This window comes from Haplochromis burtoni, unplaced genomic scaffold (genome assembly GCF_018398535.1).
Source record: "Haplochromis burtoni strain Fernald_Lab_line unplaced genomic scaffold, NCSU_Asbu1 Contig_18, whole genome shotgun sequence".
In the NCBI taxonomy this organism is placed as follows: domain Eukaryota; kingdom Metazoa; phylum Chordata; class Actinopteri; order Cichliformes; family Cichlidae; genus Haplochromis; species Haplochromis burtoni.
The window spans coordinates 1,974,728-1,993,773 of record NW_024582379.1 but is presented as its reverse complement, the minus strand read 5'-3'; the positions used below and the strand labels follow the sequence as shown (position 1 = coordinate 1,993,773).

Sequence of the window (19,046 nt, the reverse complement as noted above, 5' to 3'; positions counted from 1 at the left end):
AAACCTCCATCCACAAGAAAAACGCTGTCGTTTTGTTGACAAGAGCAAGATTGAAATTCAGTGACCTCTGAAGGAAATGGAAATGGAAACTGAGGAATTATGAAAGCTAAAAAATAAAATAAAATAAGCCAGTCAGAGAAATCACTGATGTCGTGACAGCACACCACTGTGGATGACCTAACAAGGCCCCTAACTGTGATAACTTTTTACCTGGAGAAATATGTCATCATGAAGTTTCCCAACAGTGGAATGTTTCTATGTGAGAGTTTGAGTTAATGGAGGAACTTGCCTAATAGAAACTGACTTGATCAGTGCCAAAGTGCCATTTGCGTTCAACAGAACTGGTTTATTATACTGAAATAGTTTAACACTAATGTACATGTATAAGGGCGGCTTGTAAGTAGGAACTAAAAATTTCATAAAGTCAACAAGTTAACTTCTTGTGGTTTAAGTGCGCCCCAGGGTGGCTGTGGCTACAATGTAGCTTGCCATCACCAGTGTGTGAATGTGTGTGTGAATGGGTGGATGACTGGATATGTAAAGCGCTTTGGGGTCCTTAGGGACTAGTAAAGCGCTATATAAATACAGGCCATTTACCATTTAATATTTTGGGTGAGGCTTGGGTGCTTTCTTGAACCAGCCAACTTCTTAGTGCACTCTTTCACTATAAGGGCATACTGCTAAACCCACTGCTTTAAATACACTCCATCTTTTTGTTATGGGAGCCACAGTCATTGGGAATTAGTGAATAATAACAATGAGCCGTGACATGGCAACTTTTGGCACCCCTAAACTAACAAAAATCCACACATTTATAATGGATCACTAGATAATCAAGCAAAACTTCACCTTACAGTTTGTGTGAAGCAGTTCCAGATTGTGTGATAGGCCTTCCTTCCTGTACTTGCTCTACAGTGGCTATGGGGGGCACTGCTCTGCTTTAACCATTCCACTGGTGAAACGCCGCCTCTTCCGAGGCAGGTTTTATTTTTAATACATGTCCCAAAGAAGCCTAAAGAAACACAGAGGTCATTAGAGCCCCAATCTAGATTTATTTATACATATTAACTTATTTATTATTATTACGTTGTTTTTTTTGTTTTTGCAAATTACCTTAAAGTTGTACATGGAAAACGTTTGGTATTCTCATTAGCTCACAAAACAAATTTACCTTTTCTTCAGTGTCTACAAATGGTATCACCACAATCGAAACGTGTACACCTTCAAAATATGTTTATTTCTGTCACAGTGTCACTTGTCATAACAAAGAGCAATTTAAAGCTATTTAAAAGTGACAAAAGTGTATTCAATCCAAGGAAGTGTTTAGAAAGGAGGTGTAATGCTGCAATAACAGATTGCCTTGACGCACATCCCTTCGGTTCTTTTAATCAGACCTTCATCTACGGGTAAGGTAGCTTTCACAGAAAGCAATCATATAGTCTTCCACTCTCTGGTCAGTAGCCTGTTTGTGTATCTCAGCATGTACAGTGCCAAGTCAAACTCAAGTCTCTTTCTCCAAGGCCTTTGGAGCATGTGAACAGGAACCTATATCTGGCTTTAGAGTCTTCACACTAGTCGGAAATGTAATTGTCTCATCTTCTTTGAAGAACAGAAGAGGACCATGCACAGTTAGTTCTGATTGTTTTTGAGGGGACTTTGCAGATTTCTGAGCATTTGAACTCAAAGTATGTCATCATGGGATCCCCCAAGTGATCTTCTGCTTCATGTTCCCCCTCCTTTCCCCCCCAAAAAAATAAAAAACAACAACAAAAAAAAAAACCCAGCTTGTACGGCCTGGAATAGAGCCAGTGTTAGTACCTGCCTTTTGTATGGGTGTAAACACACACCAGGCAGTGCTTTCTCACAGCTTGATATCCTGTGATTCTGACATTTTGGCAAGTGTCTTTTTGACCCGTAGGGCTGTGAGGCGGCAGGCTGGATTGTGGGCCCAGCATTCTGTCATCAGCTTTCCCATCTGTCTCAAACACTGAGGAAACACAAACTTATGTTACAGAGATTGCCGATTTGTTCGTTTCTGCAAGAGTAATGTAGAATATTTTTCCATGTTTTACCTCATCGCTGGTCCACCGATTAGGAAAGGATGGTCGTAGCTTCTTGATGCAGACCACCTCTCTCATGTCTTCATATGAAGGGTCTGTTGGAACCAGCTCATGGTACGGTAACTGGTACTCTTCAAGGATTCCTACAATAAACACGTTACAGAAGAGTCACATTCCTCTCTGACGCTGTTTAGCTTTTAGAAGGTGTTACAACTATTTATTCACTCCATTTACCTCCTGAGATGCAGCGACGTGCAATCTCCCAGAGAATGAGCCCAAAACTGTACATGTCAGCCATGATGTAAGACTGAAAGTGACTTCTGTTCAAAGTCTCTTCCAGAACCTCTGGAGGCATGTAGCGCTTTGTACCGACTCTTGTATTGGGGGGAATATCTACTTCATTTGTGTCACTAAAGAGTCAGACATCAAAGTAATAAGGACAAAAATTACTTTAAATACATGAATTCCAATATTTCTCATCATTCATCCTAAATAGAACACATTCATGAGAAATTCACCTGATAAACTTGACAGCCAGTCCTAGGTCAGCTATACAGCAGGTCCCATTTCTTTTCACAAGTATGTTCTTACTCTTCAGATCCCTGTGAGCAATGGCAGGTTTGCCCTGGGTGCCAAAGATCTCTGTGTGGAGGTGACAGAGTCCTGACACAGAGGAGTAGGCCAGTCGCAGCATAGCTTTGTTGTCTAGAGTGGTCGATTTGAGGTAGTCATACAATGATCCATTTTCATGGTAGTCAGTTATTAAGTAGAGTTGGGTCCAAGAGCCAGTTCCTTTAATATCTGCAGCTATAAAACCTGTGAACAGGGGGATGTATGGAACACAAAGAAAGATGGACCTTAACATTCAGCAGTTTCCCCCATTGTTGAATTTCATGGGAGTACAGAACAATTTCTGACATATATACTGTGGGTTCTTTGGTTCTTTTCTTCTTCACTGACTGTCGTTTGTGCATTGACAATATGTAGGAAGCTGTGCAGAAAACCGATCTTTCAGTGAGTTTGGGCAGTTTTTCACTAATATCTGCCATTTTATGATATCATATTTCAGGATAACAAATACTTATAAAGACAAAGTTAATGGTGCAATACAGAGAAGGCTCGCACAGTGTGCAGTGTGATGTAGCATCAAAAACACACTGGACCACCAACAACGACATGCTTTCAATAGCTGACAGTTTGACTTAGGACTGGTTAGTATGGTGCTATTATATTACTTATACAATTTTTTTTTAAAATTTGCCCCTTTACATCTCCTTTCTCTGCACCTTTTTTGATTTAGCTGAAGTCAAAGAGCAACACAAAGCACTGAGAAACAAAGAAATTCTCACATAGGTGCAGAGACAAGGTAGTAAGTACTAGACAAGCAGACTCACCCAGTATGTTCTCATGTCTCATTAAGACAGTCTGGTAGATTTCAGTCTCTCTGAACCAACTCGCTTCCTCAGTGGTGAAGAAAACTTTAACAGCTACCTTTTCTCCCCTCCACCTGCCCATCCACACCTCTCCGTATCTCCCCTTGCCTATCTGCTTCACCATCTGAATCTGCTTGGCTATCGTTCTCTGGACCTGAGGAGAAGCAAAAAAAAAAGAGAAGGAAATGCTTAGATAAAATCTGACCCATGTGTTTCACCACATCTGTCATATTTCTTCAGAATTAAAACTCCAGTTTAAGGTTAAGTGAACATCAGATGTGGGAGCTATGAAGTAAAATCAGGAATGGTACTGTTTTATTGTGTCTTGGCACATTTCTCAAGGTTTACCCAAGATTAAAAGAAGTCCCCCAAAACAAATACTTGTAACTTGTAGTTATAACAGTGTATTAATTACACACAGAAATTAAATACCGATATTGTGTCAATGATGCACACATTATTTGCAGACTGTCGACACATTTGCCAAAAAGGTCAAACACCCAATAAATGCATTTTCTAAAAACATTGCAATAATGCCAAAATTTGATATCATGATGGGCATATAAGTATCAAATGTACAACTATTACACACCCTGATGTTAGAAAAAAACAAAATGAATTTGGACCAAAGTACCAGGATGTTCACGTCCATGAAGCATCTTTTTGATTTAACTGTCACTTAGATGTAGTGAGTGTGTCTCACCAATAGAGGGAGCCCTGAGCCTGAGCCAGAGCTTTGTGATTGCTCTATCAAGTCTTTCAGAGATTCTCCAGGGGGGATGTATGTCTCATCCTGTTCTAGACCAATGCTGTAGCGAGGACGAGACTCCTGTCGTTTATACCTGTAAAATATCACAATATGTCAGTTTTAATTATTCACTAAAGAGAGGTTCAATAAACCCTAATGAAGTTTGTTTTACTGTTTCATTGTAAGATGTAATTACCTGATGTAGCAGAAAATAATAATGACAGCCAATATAAGGGTGCATACAGTGACTGAAATCAACAAGGCCACATGGTGGATCTTCCCATCTACGTAGACTAGAGGGGGAGGATGAAAGAGACATTGAAAAAAGCATCAGAAATGTTTAAAGTCATGAAAAGTCATTTATCAAATTCCTCATCTAAGTTAAATGCAAAAAATTCTTGCATGTCAAAATGCAATAACTCTCTTTGTACTCCAGAAACGTCACATTAAAACACAGGAAAAAACAAAGAATTTGAAATTTCAAAGTGCCTCATGTAAAGGAAACAAAAAGGACTCAAGTACAGTAAGCTGTGTACAAATCATATTTCACTCATCAATTTTTCATTTTCTTCTGGCACACACTTTCTTCCCTCAAGGCCCCAGTCAACAGCGAGAGGAAGCCCTTGACCAAGTCGATGAATTCCCTCTCCTGATCCCCTATGATAGGGTTTCAGATTGATGAATCTGCCCTCAGTGTCTGCTGGGGCCTGTGATTTCCCTGGGAATCTAGGCTTACTTTCTCTCAAACACACGGAAAGGCTCTCTCGCTCTCTCTCTCCCTCACACACACACACACACACACACACACAGGCAGTCTAATTCTGAACAAGATGAGACATCAGTTTGCTCTTGACACGCCAGGACGGTTTGACACCGTCTCCTTCACTTGAGCCTCCTTTGACTCAATGAAAATGTCATGTCTCTGTCTTTTATCTCGTGTCTTGTCACACCATCAGCCACAGTTCAGGATCTTGTATCTATCATTGTAACTGCCGCTGCCAAACTGGAGAACTACTGGTGTTTTTGTGCATTTCATCTGCAACGAGGGAAAAAGCAGAAATTGGATAAATTAACTCACGAGGAGGTTTGAGTGGTGGCAGCGTAGGATGCAGATTTTTGTTACAGTAATCTTCATCTGTACAGCATTCTAGTGACCGCCTTTGACGTGAGTTCCCCGCGTCCTGAAAGACGGAAAAGTCATGTGAGGTACTTGGCTAGCATCTACAGTCAGGTTACAATTTCCTGCTTTATTAACTTAACCTCTTGTAATGCTTACCACCTAAATTAATTTTGGAAGGATTTGTGCCAGATGATGAAAAGAAAATGGCAGCAAGAGGAAGAAATTATGTGGATTATAATGTTACTTTCATCAACTTACTCTGCACTGAAATTCAGATCCGACCAGCCCAAGGCAACCTGCCGTCTGGACCGGCACCCCTCCCTCATCCTCCACCATTGTAAAACAGTAGCCATCCGTCCTGCAGAGGCAGATTTAGCGACAGTAGGTAAGGCGACCAGAAACATGACATGTTATGAAATAAATACTTGCTTTTGTTGGTGTTTCTCTTTACCTGCATGTGTTATTGGTTGAATCTTCTGGGCAGTGGTGATAACAGTGACACCACAGTAGTCTTTGGGAGGAGGAAGCAGGAGCTGTGCTGCCAAAAGTCTCCTTCCCACTCTCTGCTGCCTCCTTACTGGATGCTTTTAGCAGCATACTGTCCAATATGTTGCCTATACAACAGAGAAAAGAAGAAAATTACAAAAAATTAAATGGGAGAAAAACGAAATGATGAAGATCCACATCTCAACTTTCAGAAAGAGAACATTGCTAGAGAGTAGGCTTGCAGAATTTGGACATGTGCTATTAAATAACACAGCAAGTATTTGCAGTAGCATAGCCAGACTTGGAGGTTGAATAGTCTGCTGAAGTGGGAAACAAGTTGTACTGCAATTGTGGAATATGTAAAATTCACAGGCTTTAACATAGTCACTAATAGGACTACAACAGATACCCAAACAGTCACAAAATTTGTATTCAGATGGCATTTCTAAGTCAGAATTATGACTACCTCATGTCCCAACACAAGTCCTTAAATCTGTTCATGTACAGTAGGCTGTGACGAATAAGCTGCTTTGTAATATATGTTGATAAAACAGTTTCATGGGAGTTGCTGTATTGACTCTGTTCTTGTTTTTTCAGTGTCTGACAAAACTGTGAAAATAATTATCTGCTTCCTTTGCTTTCAGACGTCTCTTGCTTTTCTGTTGTATTAATTTAGTTCTCCGATATGTTCGTTACATTAGTAACATTTTGTAAGTGGTTTTGTTCTGTGACTCGGACTCTGCTGTTCATGGAGCATTTCATGAACCTTCAGTGCACCTGTAGCTTTTTAATCTCCCCTGCGGGAGAAGCTTAATATCTGCTCAGCGAAGCACTGAGCGAATAGATCCCAGCCAAGATGACAAATATCAACCCTACGTACTCAGTATTCACATCATAAATCCAGTTCACATGAGCAAACCGACTCAAATGAAATATAATCGTACCTACTCTAATGAAACAAAATCTACTAAGATGCAAATAAAGATAAAATGTGCAAGAAAAACTTGACAACATTCCAGATACGGGGGGAAAAAAACCCAAACTTTGAGCTCAAACACCTGCTATGAAACACGCTCTCTCTCACAGTCCCCTTACAAATGCTTCAGCTCCCGAAGCTGTTGTATTCCCTCGTTATCCTATTTCAAAAGGGCACCTGTTTGTCACTTGAGGGGAAAAAAGGGATCACGGAAGTGTCTCTCCTTCATGGCTTTTAAGATATTCATTCATCTGAGCATGCTCATTGGGACCAGATGCTTACAGCTGCAAGCACAGATGGTCCAAAACAAGCATGACTCTTTCTTCGCTGAAATAAACTATGAGCAGATACAGAATCTGCTCTCCTACTCCTATTTCAGCCTCTTGAGAAGGAAGTGTGTGCAGGGTTTGAATGTGATAGTGTTTTCATGAGCAGCCTTTTCTTATTTCGGGACAGATTTTTTTAAAAACAGTTATAGACATTTGTCATCTAGCACTTCCCTTTCTAAATGCCCCTCTTGTACACACAGATAATTATGTTGATGATACTGCAAAAGAGGGATGGTGGGGTTTAAAGGGGTCACATTAACAATTGACCAATTTGAGAGAAAGGGAGCGAGGAAGACTAGGAGGGGGAGAAGAATGGGGGATTAGCAAACAAGAAGTGACAGAGCTGCGGGGAACTGGTGGGCAGTTTAGCAGCACACAGAGGGGACAGAGCAGAGGCCACTGGCCTTTTCCACCCTTTCTCTCACTCTGCCCTCCACCCCATCACTCCATAATGCTCACTCTCTTTGTGTTTCATTTTGCTGCAGACCTCAAACTCCCCCTTTCTTCTTCAGGCCATATCTCTTCTCGAGCGCCTCCCTGCTTCTTTCCTACATGCGTTCCTTCGTTTCTCCATTCAGACTTGCTTGTGTACTTTTCTCCAACCCTTTCTTCTTTTCCTTTTTTTTTTGGTTCTCACCCACATGACCTGCCTATCTTTCCCTACTGCGTTGTTTTCCTCTTCTTATCTTCCACTTTCTTTGCCCCGTCTTCCCTGCGTGAGCCCACTGGATTGTCATGTGAGGTGCTGTTGCGCTGTTGACAAAACACAAAGCCCTTCACATCCATCCTGCACCTGGGATCTTTGGCTACTGCTCTGTCGTCGGCGTGAGCATGTGAGAAAGACAGTGGGAGGCAGACAAACAAGGAAAGAAGCAAAACGAAGGAAAAAAATGTAGAATGCCATTCATCCACCAAAACTGGAGCCAGGTGGCCAACTTAATGTTCTTGAACTTTTTGTGACTGTATAAAAAGGAAAGGAACTACATTATACTCAAACTGTAACACTGGTACACTGTGACACTTTTTTGGTCTTAGTTTTCCAACTCTTACAATAAAAAAGGCCTTTTATCTTTACAGAGATCCTGGGGTATTGAGTCATTTCTCTATAAGCCTGTGCCATCTGTTTATAAGGAGGAAGAGTGACCAAGGTGAAAGATGCAGTTGGTTGACAAAGTGCAAAGCTCTCACTCTACAATCTTATCTTCATGGAAAAGAAAAACATAGCCTTGAGTGAATTTAAGACATTCAAGTCATTTATTTATTTTTGTGTAAAACTGGACGTTAACTGATTGTGGCTGGTGAGAAAAATGTGCTGAACGTCTATCAATCAGCTCATTTGCCGGCCTCTCATCAGAGATCCTGGTGGTTGTTCCCTAATGAAAATGTAAATACATTTCAGCATGCACGGTTTGGTCTCAATTAGTGACCAATGGTACTGCTAAAATCTTACCAACTACCACTAACCTCACATAAGGCCATTGTCAACACTCAATTAACAACCATGTCCATGCCCTCCACTCGGTCCTTGAAAAAAACCAAATAAAAAACCCAAAAGCTGACTGCATCTTTTCAACAAATGTCATTTTATGCAGCGTGTTTCTTTAAAAAGGTGAAAGAATGAAAAACTAAATATATTTACAGAAGACAAAAACAATGACAGAAGTGATGCTGTGCATGAGAGAGCAAGATGAAGAGAAGCGATGTGGACTAAGATAGACAGAGAGGAACAGTAAGAGAAAGAGCGCGCATATTCATTAGTTATCCTGGCCATGTCAAACAAGGTCTACCAGAAAAGCTCTTTCACCAAAGTCCATGTAAACACTACCCCCTCCCCTTTTCCACTTACGACGCACTCATTTGACAACACGGCTCCCCTTCTCCCCTCAAAGTAGCAGTTCATCTTTTTGGTGTTTGACAGTTCAGTCTGTACACTAAAAGAAACGCACAAGGTAAAAGCCCTCCCCCCCCCCCCCCCCTCCCCTCTCGTGCTCTCACTCCCACTCTTAAGATTGTGTCTCTCTGTCTCTCTCCACCTTGATGTACATTCAGTTCCAGGTCTTATCTCCACGTTCTTGTTCCTGTCAGTGTTGAGATGAGCCGAGCCATCCCACATGTGCAGGAATGCGTTAATGAACCCCACTTTGCGATCTGAAGGCTGGATGCTTGGAAGTGAAGGTTGTCTGTCCTGGTGTTTTGGCTAAATTTGCTTTGAAATTCAAATGTGCTTTGCCTTTATCTGTGTCTCAAAGTGCTCTCTCCCCAACTGTGTGGTTGACCATGTTAACGAGGCACCATATAGAACACCAATTAACAATAAAAATAATCTTGAGTGTTTGGGCCTTGCTATTTGTTTTTTTAACGGGTTTTTTAAGATCTTAAGGAGAAATATCCGTCTGCAATTCATTTCTTTGGAGTTTAACGTCATGAATAAATATTTATGGAACATAATATTCTCGTCATTTGTTTATAGCCGATGGTAAGTTTAGAATAATATACTGGGGATAAAGTGTTAATCACCTATATCTCCACTTCTAAATCTTAAACACTTCAAGCATAAGTAAAAAAAAAGTTGGAATACTACTTTAATAGAGGGAGAAATAATGCAATTAGTAGCAGAAAGACAGAGAATGAATCACATTTTTGATGGAAACTTCTCCAACCAGAAGTTTTTATTTACTGTCAGTTCATGTTTCTGCTTTTTTTCCCACTGGGGCGAATATCACCATGACCATTTTTTCAAATGTCAGTCCTGCTTTTATGTGTTCGACCGGTCAACCCATGCTTATGTCTGGACAAATCACATTACAGCTATCTCTACTGTTTAATAGGAGCTCCAAAAACAGAGTTGTAAGAACTATGATGGTCCTCCGACACAGATAAATGGGGGTGTTTCCAGCAACAGTTGCTATAGAACCACGAGACATTTCCTGTGGTCTGAGAGTGCCCGGTGTTGTATGGCTCAGACTACAATCAGCTTTTAAAAGATTTGCTTCAGCAAAAACAGCACCATAAAGGTGAGAGCAAGGGATGCTGTTGCATTCAGGCTTTTTATCCTCCAACACAACAACATAATCATCAGCCCTTCAGACATCCTTCATTATGCCACACTGATGAAGCATTGAGCCACTCTCTGCTTATACAGCCTTCAGCAGCTGCCAGCTTTATGCTGTGTGTGTCTCTGTTTCTCTTCTTTCATGGGAATTCCTGACAAGGGCCAACGGATGCTGGAACTCTGACTTAGGCTACGTCCACACTAATGCGTTTTCGTTTGAAGACACATCGTTTTCTCTCCGTTTTGGCCTCCCGTCCACACTGAGACGGCGGTTTCGCTGATGGAAAACGCAGCGTTTTGAAAAACCCTCTCGAAAACGCATACAGTTGGAAACGGTGCTTTCACGTCACAGTGTGGACAGCGAAAACGCAGACTTTCTAAAATGATGACACATTTTAGGCATGTGATGCAGTCATGTGACCAATTAAACTAAGATAGCGGAGGGCATTATGCAGCAGTTGTTTTGTTTTCTCTGAATTTTGACAGCCCTACTAAAGATATCAGTCTGTACATGCTCCAGATAGCTTTTCTTCAAATTCTTTAACTTTCACTCGCTTTTGAAACTTTGTACTTTTGTGTTACTCGCAGCAACAACTCCACCTCATTGTTAGTCCATTTAAAAAACTCGGTGGTTTTCCTCAACATTCTGCCGTGACGTTTCAAAGAGCTGGAAAGTAAATAAGCGACAGACAGAAATGAGGCAGGTCAAATCTTCTTGCGCTTCATGAATGCACAGTACTGGAACATAAGCGTTTTTGGCCGTTTCAACGTGGACGCACAACTCTGTGAAAACGTCTGAAAACGCTACTGTGAACGCGGAGCGTTTTCAGACAAAAATGCCGTTTTCAAATCTATCCGTAGCCTTAATTCCAGAAGGCCTTCAGCGTTCCTGTCAGAATGCAGGGAGATGATAAAACAGTCCTTGATGGAGGTGTGACAAAGCAAAGCAAAAGGAAAAGACAGAAAGGTGACCAGCTGATCTGTTCATGAAAGGCTTCTTTCCTTCTTATTCTCATGAAGTCAGTGGGCTCCTACTCATCACAGAACAGCCCACATCAGTTCTCAGAGAGCAGGCATCTGGCTGGATCGGTGAGTCTGATGCCACTGGTTGAAATCTGACTCAAACATTGTGTCCTAATTTAACTACATGCTACCACCTGAAACTAATTTTTTATTAAGATGGAATACACAAGTGAGTCAATAAGGATTAATGTTGAGGTAATACAACAACTTGACTTGCAACAATGTCTTCAGTGTTGAATAACTTCTTATATGAAACACTCCTACTTATCTATTGAAATGGCCACTGTAGGAGATAAATTAAGCTACAAAAAGCTTTGGTGAACTCCAACAGATGCACAGAAGCATCTGCTCTTTTATACAAAAGAATGCTTGTTTGAGAAATACAGCATGTACAGTGACTGAAACATTATGAATTTTTATATTCAAAAGCCTAAACCCCAGTTGGAGGTAACAGGTGTCACAATGGTGGCTATCAACTTTCTCTGTTAAGCCAGGTTTTCTGCTTCAAGCTCTGTGCGTGTGTTTGATGGATCATATTATTTCAATTCAATTTCAAAAAAATGATCCCTGTGAGTGTTGCCTACTCAGGAAAAGTTATCAGATATGGATAGTACAGGTTGCTCCCTTGCCACAAGGGGTCACCACAGCTGGTATCTGCACGTTTGATTTAGCGGTTTTACGCTGGATGCGCTTCCTGATGGAACCTTGAGGGGATTTGTGTTTTCAGCTGGAATTGAACAGGCGACCTTTTGTTTGCCAAGAAAATATGTTAACCACTACATAATGATGATAAATTGGTGATTGAAGCAGTAGTTTTTCATATGGGGGGGCCACTAAAAATATTTGGGTGGCACACCAAAAGCAGAACAGTCTCACGGATGCTACAGAAAATTTATAATCTAGGGATTTTAGAGCTGGAAAGATTCAACCTCAACACTAAGAAAATATAGATTAGAAATGGCTTTAGTTTGTCAGCAGATCACAGTGAAATTAATTTTATTAATTAAACAGATATTCTTGGGAGTGTGTCCTGTAGCTGAAATTCCACCAGTGTAAAAGACAACAGAACCTGCTCCCGACCACGTTCAGAATAGGTAACCATGGGGATTTAGCCAGGTAAGAAGAAAGCCTCTTTCATGACACAACTCTGACTTTAAGGTCACAATGGGCTGCTTATAAAATCATTTTGCTTAGCAGTATATCCATCTGACCACTGTTTGTTTTCTTGCTCTTGAATGATGCTGTTTTCAGACATCAGTCCCTTCACCCTACATGTTTTTAATATTCCAAAATACTTTTTAAGTAAGTAGTAGGGATGGGTACCGGTATCCGGTGCCATCATGGCATAACCAGACCGAAAAGCAGCGCACATTTCGGTGCTTTATTTCGGTGCTTTTTTTTCCCTGAGCTATGATACACTTTAGATTCTAGCCAATCATTTTACGTTTCTGAGGATAGTAGGCAGGTCCAGGTACATACGTTCTTTTAGAGCAGAGCTACAGATTAAAAATGCACAACGCGAAGCGGTCAAAAGTCTGGCTGTACTTCACAGCAAAATATGCAAACTCAGCAGCCTGCAACAAGTGCTTTAAGCTGATACTGTGATACTGTCAAAGGAGGTAACACCTCAAATCCGACGGAACACCTGGCGACGCATAGTGTTTTTTTAAAAGCCGAGAAATGCGCCGTATTTGATAGCTTGCTGCAAGACCTCACACCGTGCACATCTACTGCGGGTGGGTGGCCAGTTATCGGACCTGGAGTTAGCAACAGCCCCCAAAAACCCGAAGATTAGAGTCCTGGCCCCTAGCCCTGCCAGTGTAGCAGAAATGATGACGGATGATGATGGCAGCAGCAGCCGTTCTTCTCTGTGTGAGTAGCTTAATGTTGTTCGTGTGTAATTTACGTTGAGTAGGCTAACCACGTTATTAAATTAATGCATGTAAGGTGAACTAGCAAACATCATCATAGCTACATGCGGCTGTCTTCTTGTTTGATGGCAGATACTCCCTTCACCCTGGCCAAAAAGGCTAAAATGACCAAAAAAATGGAAAACAGTTAAACATGAGAAGTTTTTGGATAAAGTTTGTGTTTTTTTCCATTGTTTAAGCACTGCTTCCAGCCAAGAGTGATACCATATATGCCCCATAGCTGCAGAAAAGGCTAATATTGTTATCTTTTTACAAAAAACAGCTGAACATGAGAGGTTTTTGGACCAATTTTGTGTTCTCCATTCTTTAAGCACCGGCACCGTTTCAAAAGTACCGGTTTGGCACCGGTATCGGATAAAACCTAAACAATACCCATCCCTAGTAAGTAGGCACATTCACTGGCACAAATGTGTAACCTATAAAATACAGGTGTATATTAATATACAAACAATCACAGCAAAATGTCTGACCACCTTGTGTTTTCAAAATATATGATTATACTATCATTTACCTCACACTCTAAAAAAAGGCTTAAAACTAAAACATTACATGCTCAGACTATGATGCACACTCATTAATAAGCAGCATTAGGTTACAATATGCACACCCTTTCAGTAAATTCAAGCTTGGCAGCTATTTTTATCATATTGGATGTGCTATTCCCATGATATCATCATGTGACTCATTGTTCCATCATGGTGGTATGCAAAAACCATGCCTATAAACTGATAAACAATGGCCTCACACCTGCCAAGCTGATAGCTGGCCATAGCAAATGTAACAACTCAAGCCTAAAATTTCACCCAGAAACACACACTGTCTGATAATAACAGAGAAATAAAAACACAAAATCATTTCACAAGCTAACACTGCATCTAGAAATGGAGAACCATGTTTGCACAGTGAGGATACTTTGCATTGTCAATCCTTTATGTGTGAATCAAAATTGCATGATTTTGTGCATTTGCATCACAAAATATATCCATCTATCCATCCGATACAAGTTCTGAACATACAATAAAATTACTGAGCAGCTGGAAGTGTTTAAGTGTGCAAAGTGTCTAAAGGTTGCAAACAAAAAGCAAACTTTTTAGAATTGCTTCCAACTGCGGTGACTTTGCACTGTTTCCCTTTCTGTCTCAGAAAGTTACAACTCAAGAAAAAATATACATGCATTGTACAAGATAACCATCTTAAAACTGTTTCAAATTGATACCTTCATTTAAATGAAGCTTGCTTTCTTTGCTCAGATGGAAATATGTGGGGGGTTTTCCTCTCCTGACAGAAAGAAAAAAAAAATGGAGCCACTTTAAACACACATCAGCTACATGAGTTCTTTAAATAAATACTCAGAGTGACACAAACTTTAAATACAAAGCACTGCACTCATATAGGCCTCACAAATCTCAATGTGCATGTATTCCTTGAGGCAACACTGACTGAAAAATCAAAGTTCAAATGTAAGTCTGGCATTTGTAAAACCCTTAATGGCTCAGTGGGAAAACTGCTGGCTCCAAATGATCAAGACCAAACGTCTACCTTTACTCAACTGTAATGCACACAAATAGCTTGATTACAGTTAATGTTCAGATTAAGATAAAAGTTTGATTAAGTAGTTTACATGAGTCACAGTAACCCAGCAAAGAGAGAAACACTGGGGTCACTCTGTTATTAATGTCTGGATTTGAGACAGGACAAGAGAAGGGAACTGCTTTGACTTTGCGAGTGGCTGGAGGTTGATTCCCATCCACAGGACACTGGGACTGGAACTAAAAAGTAGAAAATTTAAAAACTATCAAAATATAAAAATGCAACATGGGTTTGTTTCTGAGACACCAACTGCCCGTGAACTTGTGAACTGGGCAGTTGGATGGTCTTTCCAACTTGGGTAATTTATAAGAATAAGCTGCTTTTCAAACCATCATTTGATACTATCTTTATCTAATAAGTTGGAGTTTCATTTCCTCTGATGCTGAACTCCTGTGACCTGATTTGATTCTACATATGAAGCCACTTTTTTCCATACCTATTAGTGTCAAGTTGCTCTTTTGGTTTGTAATGTGAAATAATCAAATAAAAAAAATGAATGCATATGCACATTTAAACTACTTGAGATGTTTATTTCCATCAAAAGGTAAAAGAAAGAAAAACAAAATTAAAAATTCAGATCCCCATCAGCTTATGTTTAGATCTAATTTCAGGCTTACTATAGTAACATTAAAACATGTACATAATACAAGCACATAAATGCATGATAATATATTTTAAATAATATTCCTCCATACCACTGATTGCTTCCCAACACCATCATCAAGTGCTGGAATTTAAATATATAAAAATGTATGCATCTCTGTAACTGCAGGTTTGCTTAATATCTATGAATTTTCATTTTAAAGTTCTGAATCAGCTTTGCCAGTTAGTTTACGAGTACAGTGGGTTGTTTGTGGAGCATCACAGGTGCAGAAAAAGTGCCAAACACAGATATGTGTTATAATTTCTCTAAACGAGTTAAAATCTTGATGAGACCATTTAGATTTATTTCATATAATGGAAGTGCATTCACTCTGTAAATCACTATAATGTCGACTAAAACTCCATTTAATACACACATGCACACACAGAGACACAAACACCTACTTATTGGTGTAATAGGAGACCATAAATTACTGTGCAATTCCTCTCTCTGGAATAATGTAACATTCAATAGGGGCAATCAAAACACCTCACGTCAGTAAACCAAACCTCACACCTAACGTACTGACACACACACACACACACACAGCAGTTGTCGTGCAGAACTCTAAGCCAAAGACAGCGTCTGCTTATACTAAATGATAACGTAACGGAATGTAAATCAGAGATGTTCAGCGGTGAGAATGAGAACAGGCAAATATGAGTGTAGGTGAGTGTCTTTTTTTGGCAGCTTTGGGAGCAGAGGGTGTGCATGAGGTTTATGTGTGTGTGGAGGGAGGGCTGATGGTGTTAACATTACAGCTGCCATGTGTTTATTTCCAGGAGTTCTGGTCTATGCTGTCTCCGTCATCTCCACATGCTTAAACTGTTACTTTCCATCCATCTACACCCTGCATGTCTGCAGAGTATGTGTGTGTGTACGTATGTGTGCTTCGTGGGAGGATATTAATGTATTTCCTACTTGCATGTGAATAATGCGGGGGATGTGGACATCCATGTGCACGCACGGGTGTGAGTACAGTTGCATAAGTCTACATATGTTTACAGCTGCACGCGTCCCACAGTCTCCTCTGCGTGATTAGCTTCCCATTAACTAAGTCGCATATCACCCATCAGCACATCAGTGGCTCCAGGCCTTCACTGCACCATCTAACTGGCCAAACAAGCTGTTGTCTAGACCCTTAAAGCACACAGACTCACACACACACACACACACACCATCTGGACACCGATTAGGTACCTATCAAAGCATACAATGACTCTATTGCAAAGCCATTTGGTTACAAGTCAACACATGACCTCAAGTTAAGTAGTGAATTTATTCATTTTCTCTGCCTTATTCTGTCTTTTATTTTTTCACCAAATCCTCAAACTGAAGAATATCTAATGGCCAATATGTTTTAGAATTAAAGCACAGATTGTGGTGTCGTCCTTAAAGGTTCGAGATACTTGACTCAAACAAGTAAACCTGTAGATGAGGTTATAAGGCTACAGATAGGAACACGAGATTCAAAAAGTGATCGAGTTAGAAATAGCTCAACAATTGTTTGGTATACAGGGTTCAGACAAAATGTTTAGTTTTTAAACAGAAAAAGGAGAGATTGAAGTATACAGTTAACTTTGTGAAAACGCTTGCTATGTCTTAAAATATAAGACGGGCACTGATTTCCTATTGAGACTGACATTGACATGGATCACTATTTTCTCTCTGCGTGTCCTTACGTTCATTTACCCTCTTCTTCATGTTAAACATTACCAAATCTTCTATACTGAATATCTCTAAGAAGCCTGAACTCAAGTAACGGGCCCCAAACAACGATCAATTACCCTCTCCACTCCCTGCTCGCCCTCCCCAATCCAAAAAAATAGTTCCAGGTGGTGAGACTGGGAGGGCAGGATATCATGGAGGGAGTGCGAGTGCATGGAAAACCCTAAGCCCTCATAGTCCCAGTGCACTAAGGTTGTCACAGCCAGCTTTCCTTTGCTCCACTCCCCTTCACCTGTTATCTGTCTATCACTTTATTGTGTTAGACCATGTTGGGCAGAGAGTGATCAACTCACACAATCAGAGTATAAAGACGTTTTTCTCGCATAATCGCAGCAAATTTGATTTCCAAGATAGAAGTTTTGTAATTTGATGCCTAGCTGTCATCCACATGCTGAATTTACTAACAGCCACCCATTGAAATTTGTATTAATAAGCAAAATATATATAGCACAAGTGATTATATGTCTTTGGACTATTAATACAAATTTCTGTTCTAATCATTCCGGCAACAGTTTGTAGGATTTTGCTGAAAATTGCATAATATCAGTGCTTATTATTGTATAAAAATTATCCTTTCTTTCTACACTGCCTCTCTCTCTTTCTCTCTCACCCACACACACACACCCACACACCCACACACACACACTCAGCTTCCCCTGCTCCAGCTGTGTCTTAAGAAGTCAGCGCCAGACCGGTAATCTGACTGGGATAGAAGTTACTGGATCTGTATCCATTACAGGATGTAATACCCCTCTATCCCAAACTCTCAACACTTCCCCTTTCTGCACCTTTCAGAGGTCATTCTAAGATGACTGTTTCCTCCATTTTTCTCAGCGCTATAGCCCCATCCAAATATAATGCAATTTGCTTATTGCACATTGCTTTGTAGCTGATGGTTACCCACTATAACAGCCATTCCAGGTGGTGAGAGTAACCCTCTAATGCATTTTACCACAATCAAGTTTCAACCCATGTTGTGCATTACACCACTGGTAGTTGCTTCACCTGAGAAAAGTTTCGCTTTTTTACTTTGAAGTTGCTGATTTTTATTGGTATTACATGGTTTCTAGTCACAACATCATCACAAACCGAATATACAGAACTTCTGGGTAACCGACACACTACAGCTACAGGAGCTGCTCAGCCAGGGTAACCCATGCTATGAAGCTCCCAGCACACAATTTCTGTGCTGATGATGCTGCTGGTTTGAAACTCCTGAGTCAGCAGAGCATTACCACCATGAACCTGAGCACTCAGCAACCCTCAGCACTCAGTAACAAGTTGCTGGAGTTTTTAAATGCTTAAATTTGCCAATAATACCAATTAGAGTTGATCGTAGAATATCTACAAGAGAAGAACTTTCATAAACTGGCTTGTTGCAGTAGTGACAATCTATTTGCAGTATCACACTCAAATTCAGTGAGATCTATAGAATGTCCCAGTATTTTACAAATGTTTGTAAAGGCAGATTGCATGGCTAGGAGCTTGGTTTTATACATCTATGACAATGTAACTGAAAACACCTGAATTCAAAGATTAAAAGGAGTAGCCCAACACTTACAGGCCCCTTAAGTGTCAGTATCAAAAATGGTGTATTTGAGACTCATATCTGTGTCATTACTTTTATAGTAGAACAATAAATTCTCAAATGTCACCACATTAGTCTTCTGGGTACCAGGTTGTTAAGCCTGGTCAGGCCATGGTTTTTGGTGCAAACTGAAGAAGAAAAAGAAGGGAAAAAAAATCACATAGAAAATTGACAAAGGGAAAACAAATACTAATAGAAAACCAATAACAAGCACTAAAATGTTCCCCCTCTGGTTCAACGTTACAGTCAGGACATCAGTAGTTCTAATGAGGTATCAGTTTTCTGTATGTGAACAGAACACATCCTGTCAGAAAGCTTTAAGGGTGAGGAATGGAAAGC

General features: G+C 40.3%; 1 protein-coding gene across 4 annotated transcripts in view; it reads right to left on the bottom strand.

The window, feature by feature from the left end:
- Nucleotides 1–1,161: 1,161 nt before the first annotated feature.
- The window catches only part of bmpr1ba (bone morphogenetic protein receptor, type IBa), a 66,035-nt gene continuing 48,150 nt past the window's right edge, over nucleotides 1,162–19,046 (bottom strand). For 3 of the 4 annotated variants that reach the window (XM_005916214.3, XM_042218352.1, XM_005916216.3), the window contains 10 exons: nucleotides 5,813–5,975; nucleotides 5,620–5,719; nucleotides 5,320–5,422; nucleotides 4,438–4,534; nucleotides 4,197–4,335; nucleotides 3,455–3,647; nucleotides 2,579–2,876; nucleotides 2,295–2,470; nucleotides 2,073–2,203; nucleotides 1,162–1,987 (listed from right to left, as the gene is read on the bottom strand). In XM_005916214.3, the coding sequence (XP_005916276.1) occupies nucleotides 1,862–1,987; nucleotides 2,073–2,203; nucleotides 2,295–2,470; nucleotides 2,579–2,876; nucleotides 3,455–3,647; nucleotides 4,197–4,335; nucleotides 4,438–4,534; nucleotides 5,320–5,422; nucleotides 5,620–5,719; nucleotides 5,813–5,975 (1,526 nt within the window). In that variant the 3' untranslated portion in view covers nucleotides 1,162–1,861. Of the gene's footprint in view, nucleotides 1,988–2,072; nucleotides 2,204–2,294; nucleotides 2,471–2,578; nucleotides 2,877–3,454; nucleotides 3,648–4,196; nucleotides 4,336–4,437; nucleotides 4,535–5,319; nucleotides 5,423–5,619; nucleotides 5,720–5,812; nucleotides 5,976–14,374; nucleotides 14,437–19,046 lie in introns of all 4 variants that reach the window. The other variant, XM_005916217.3, reaches the window with a different exon arrangement.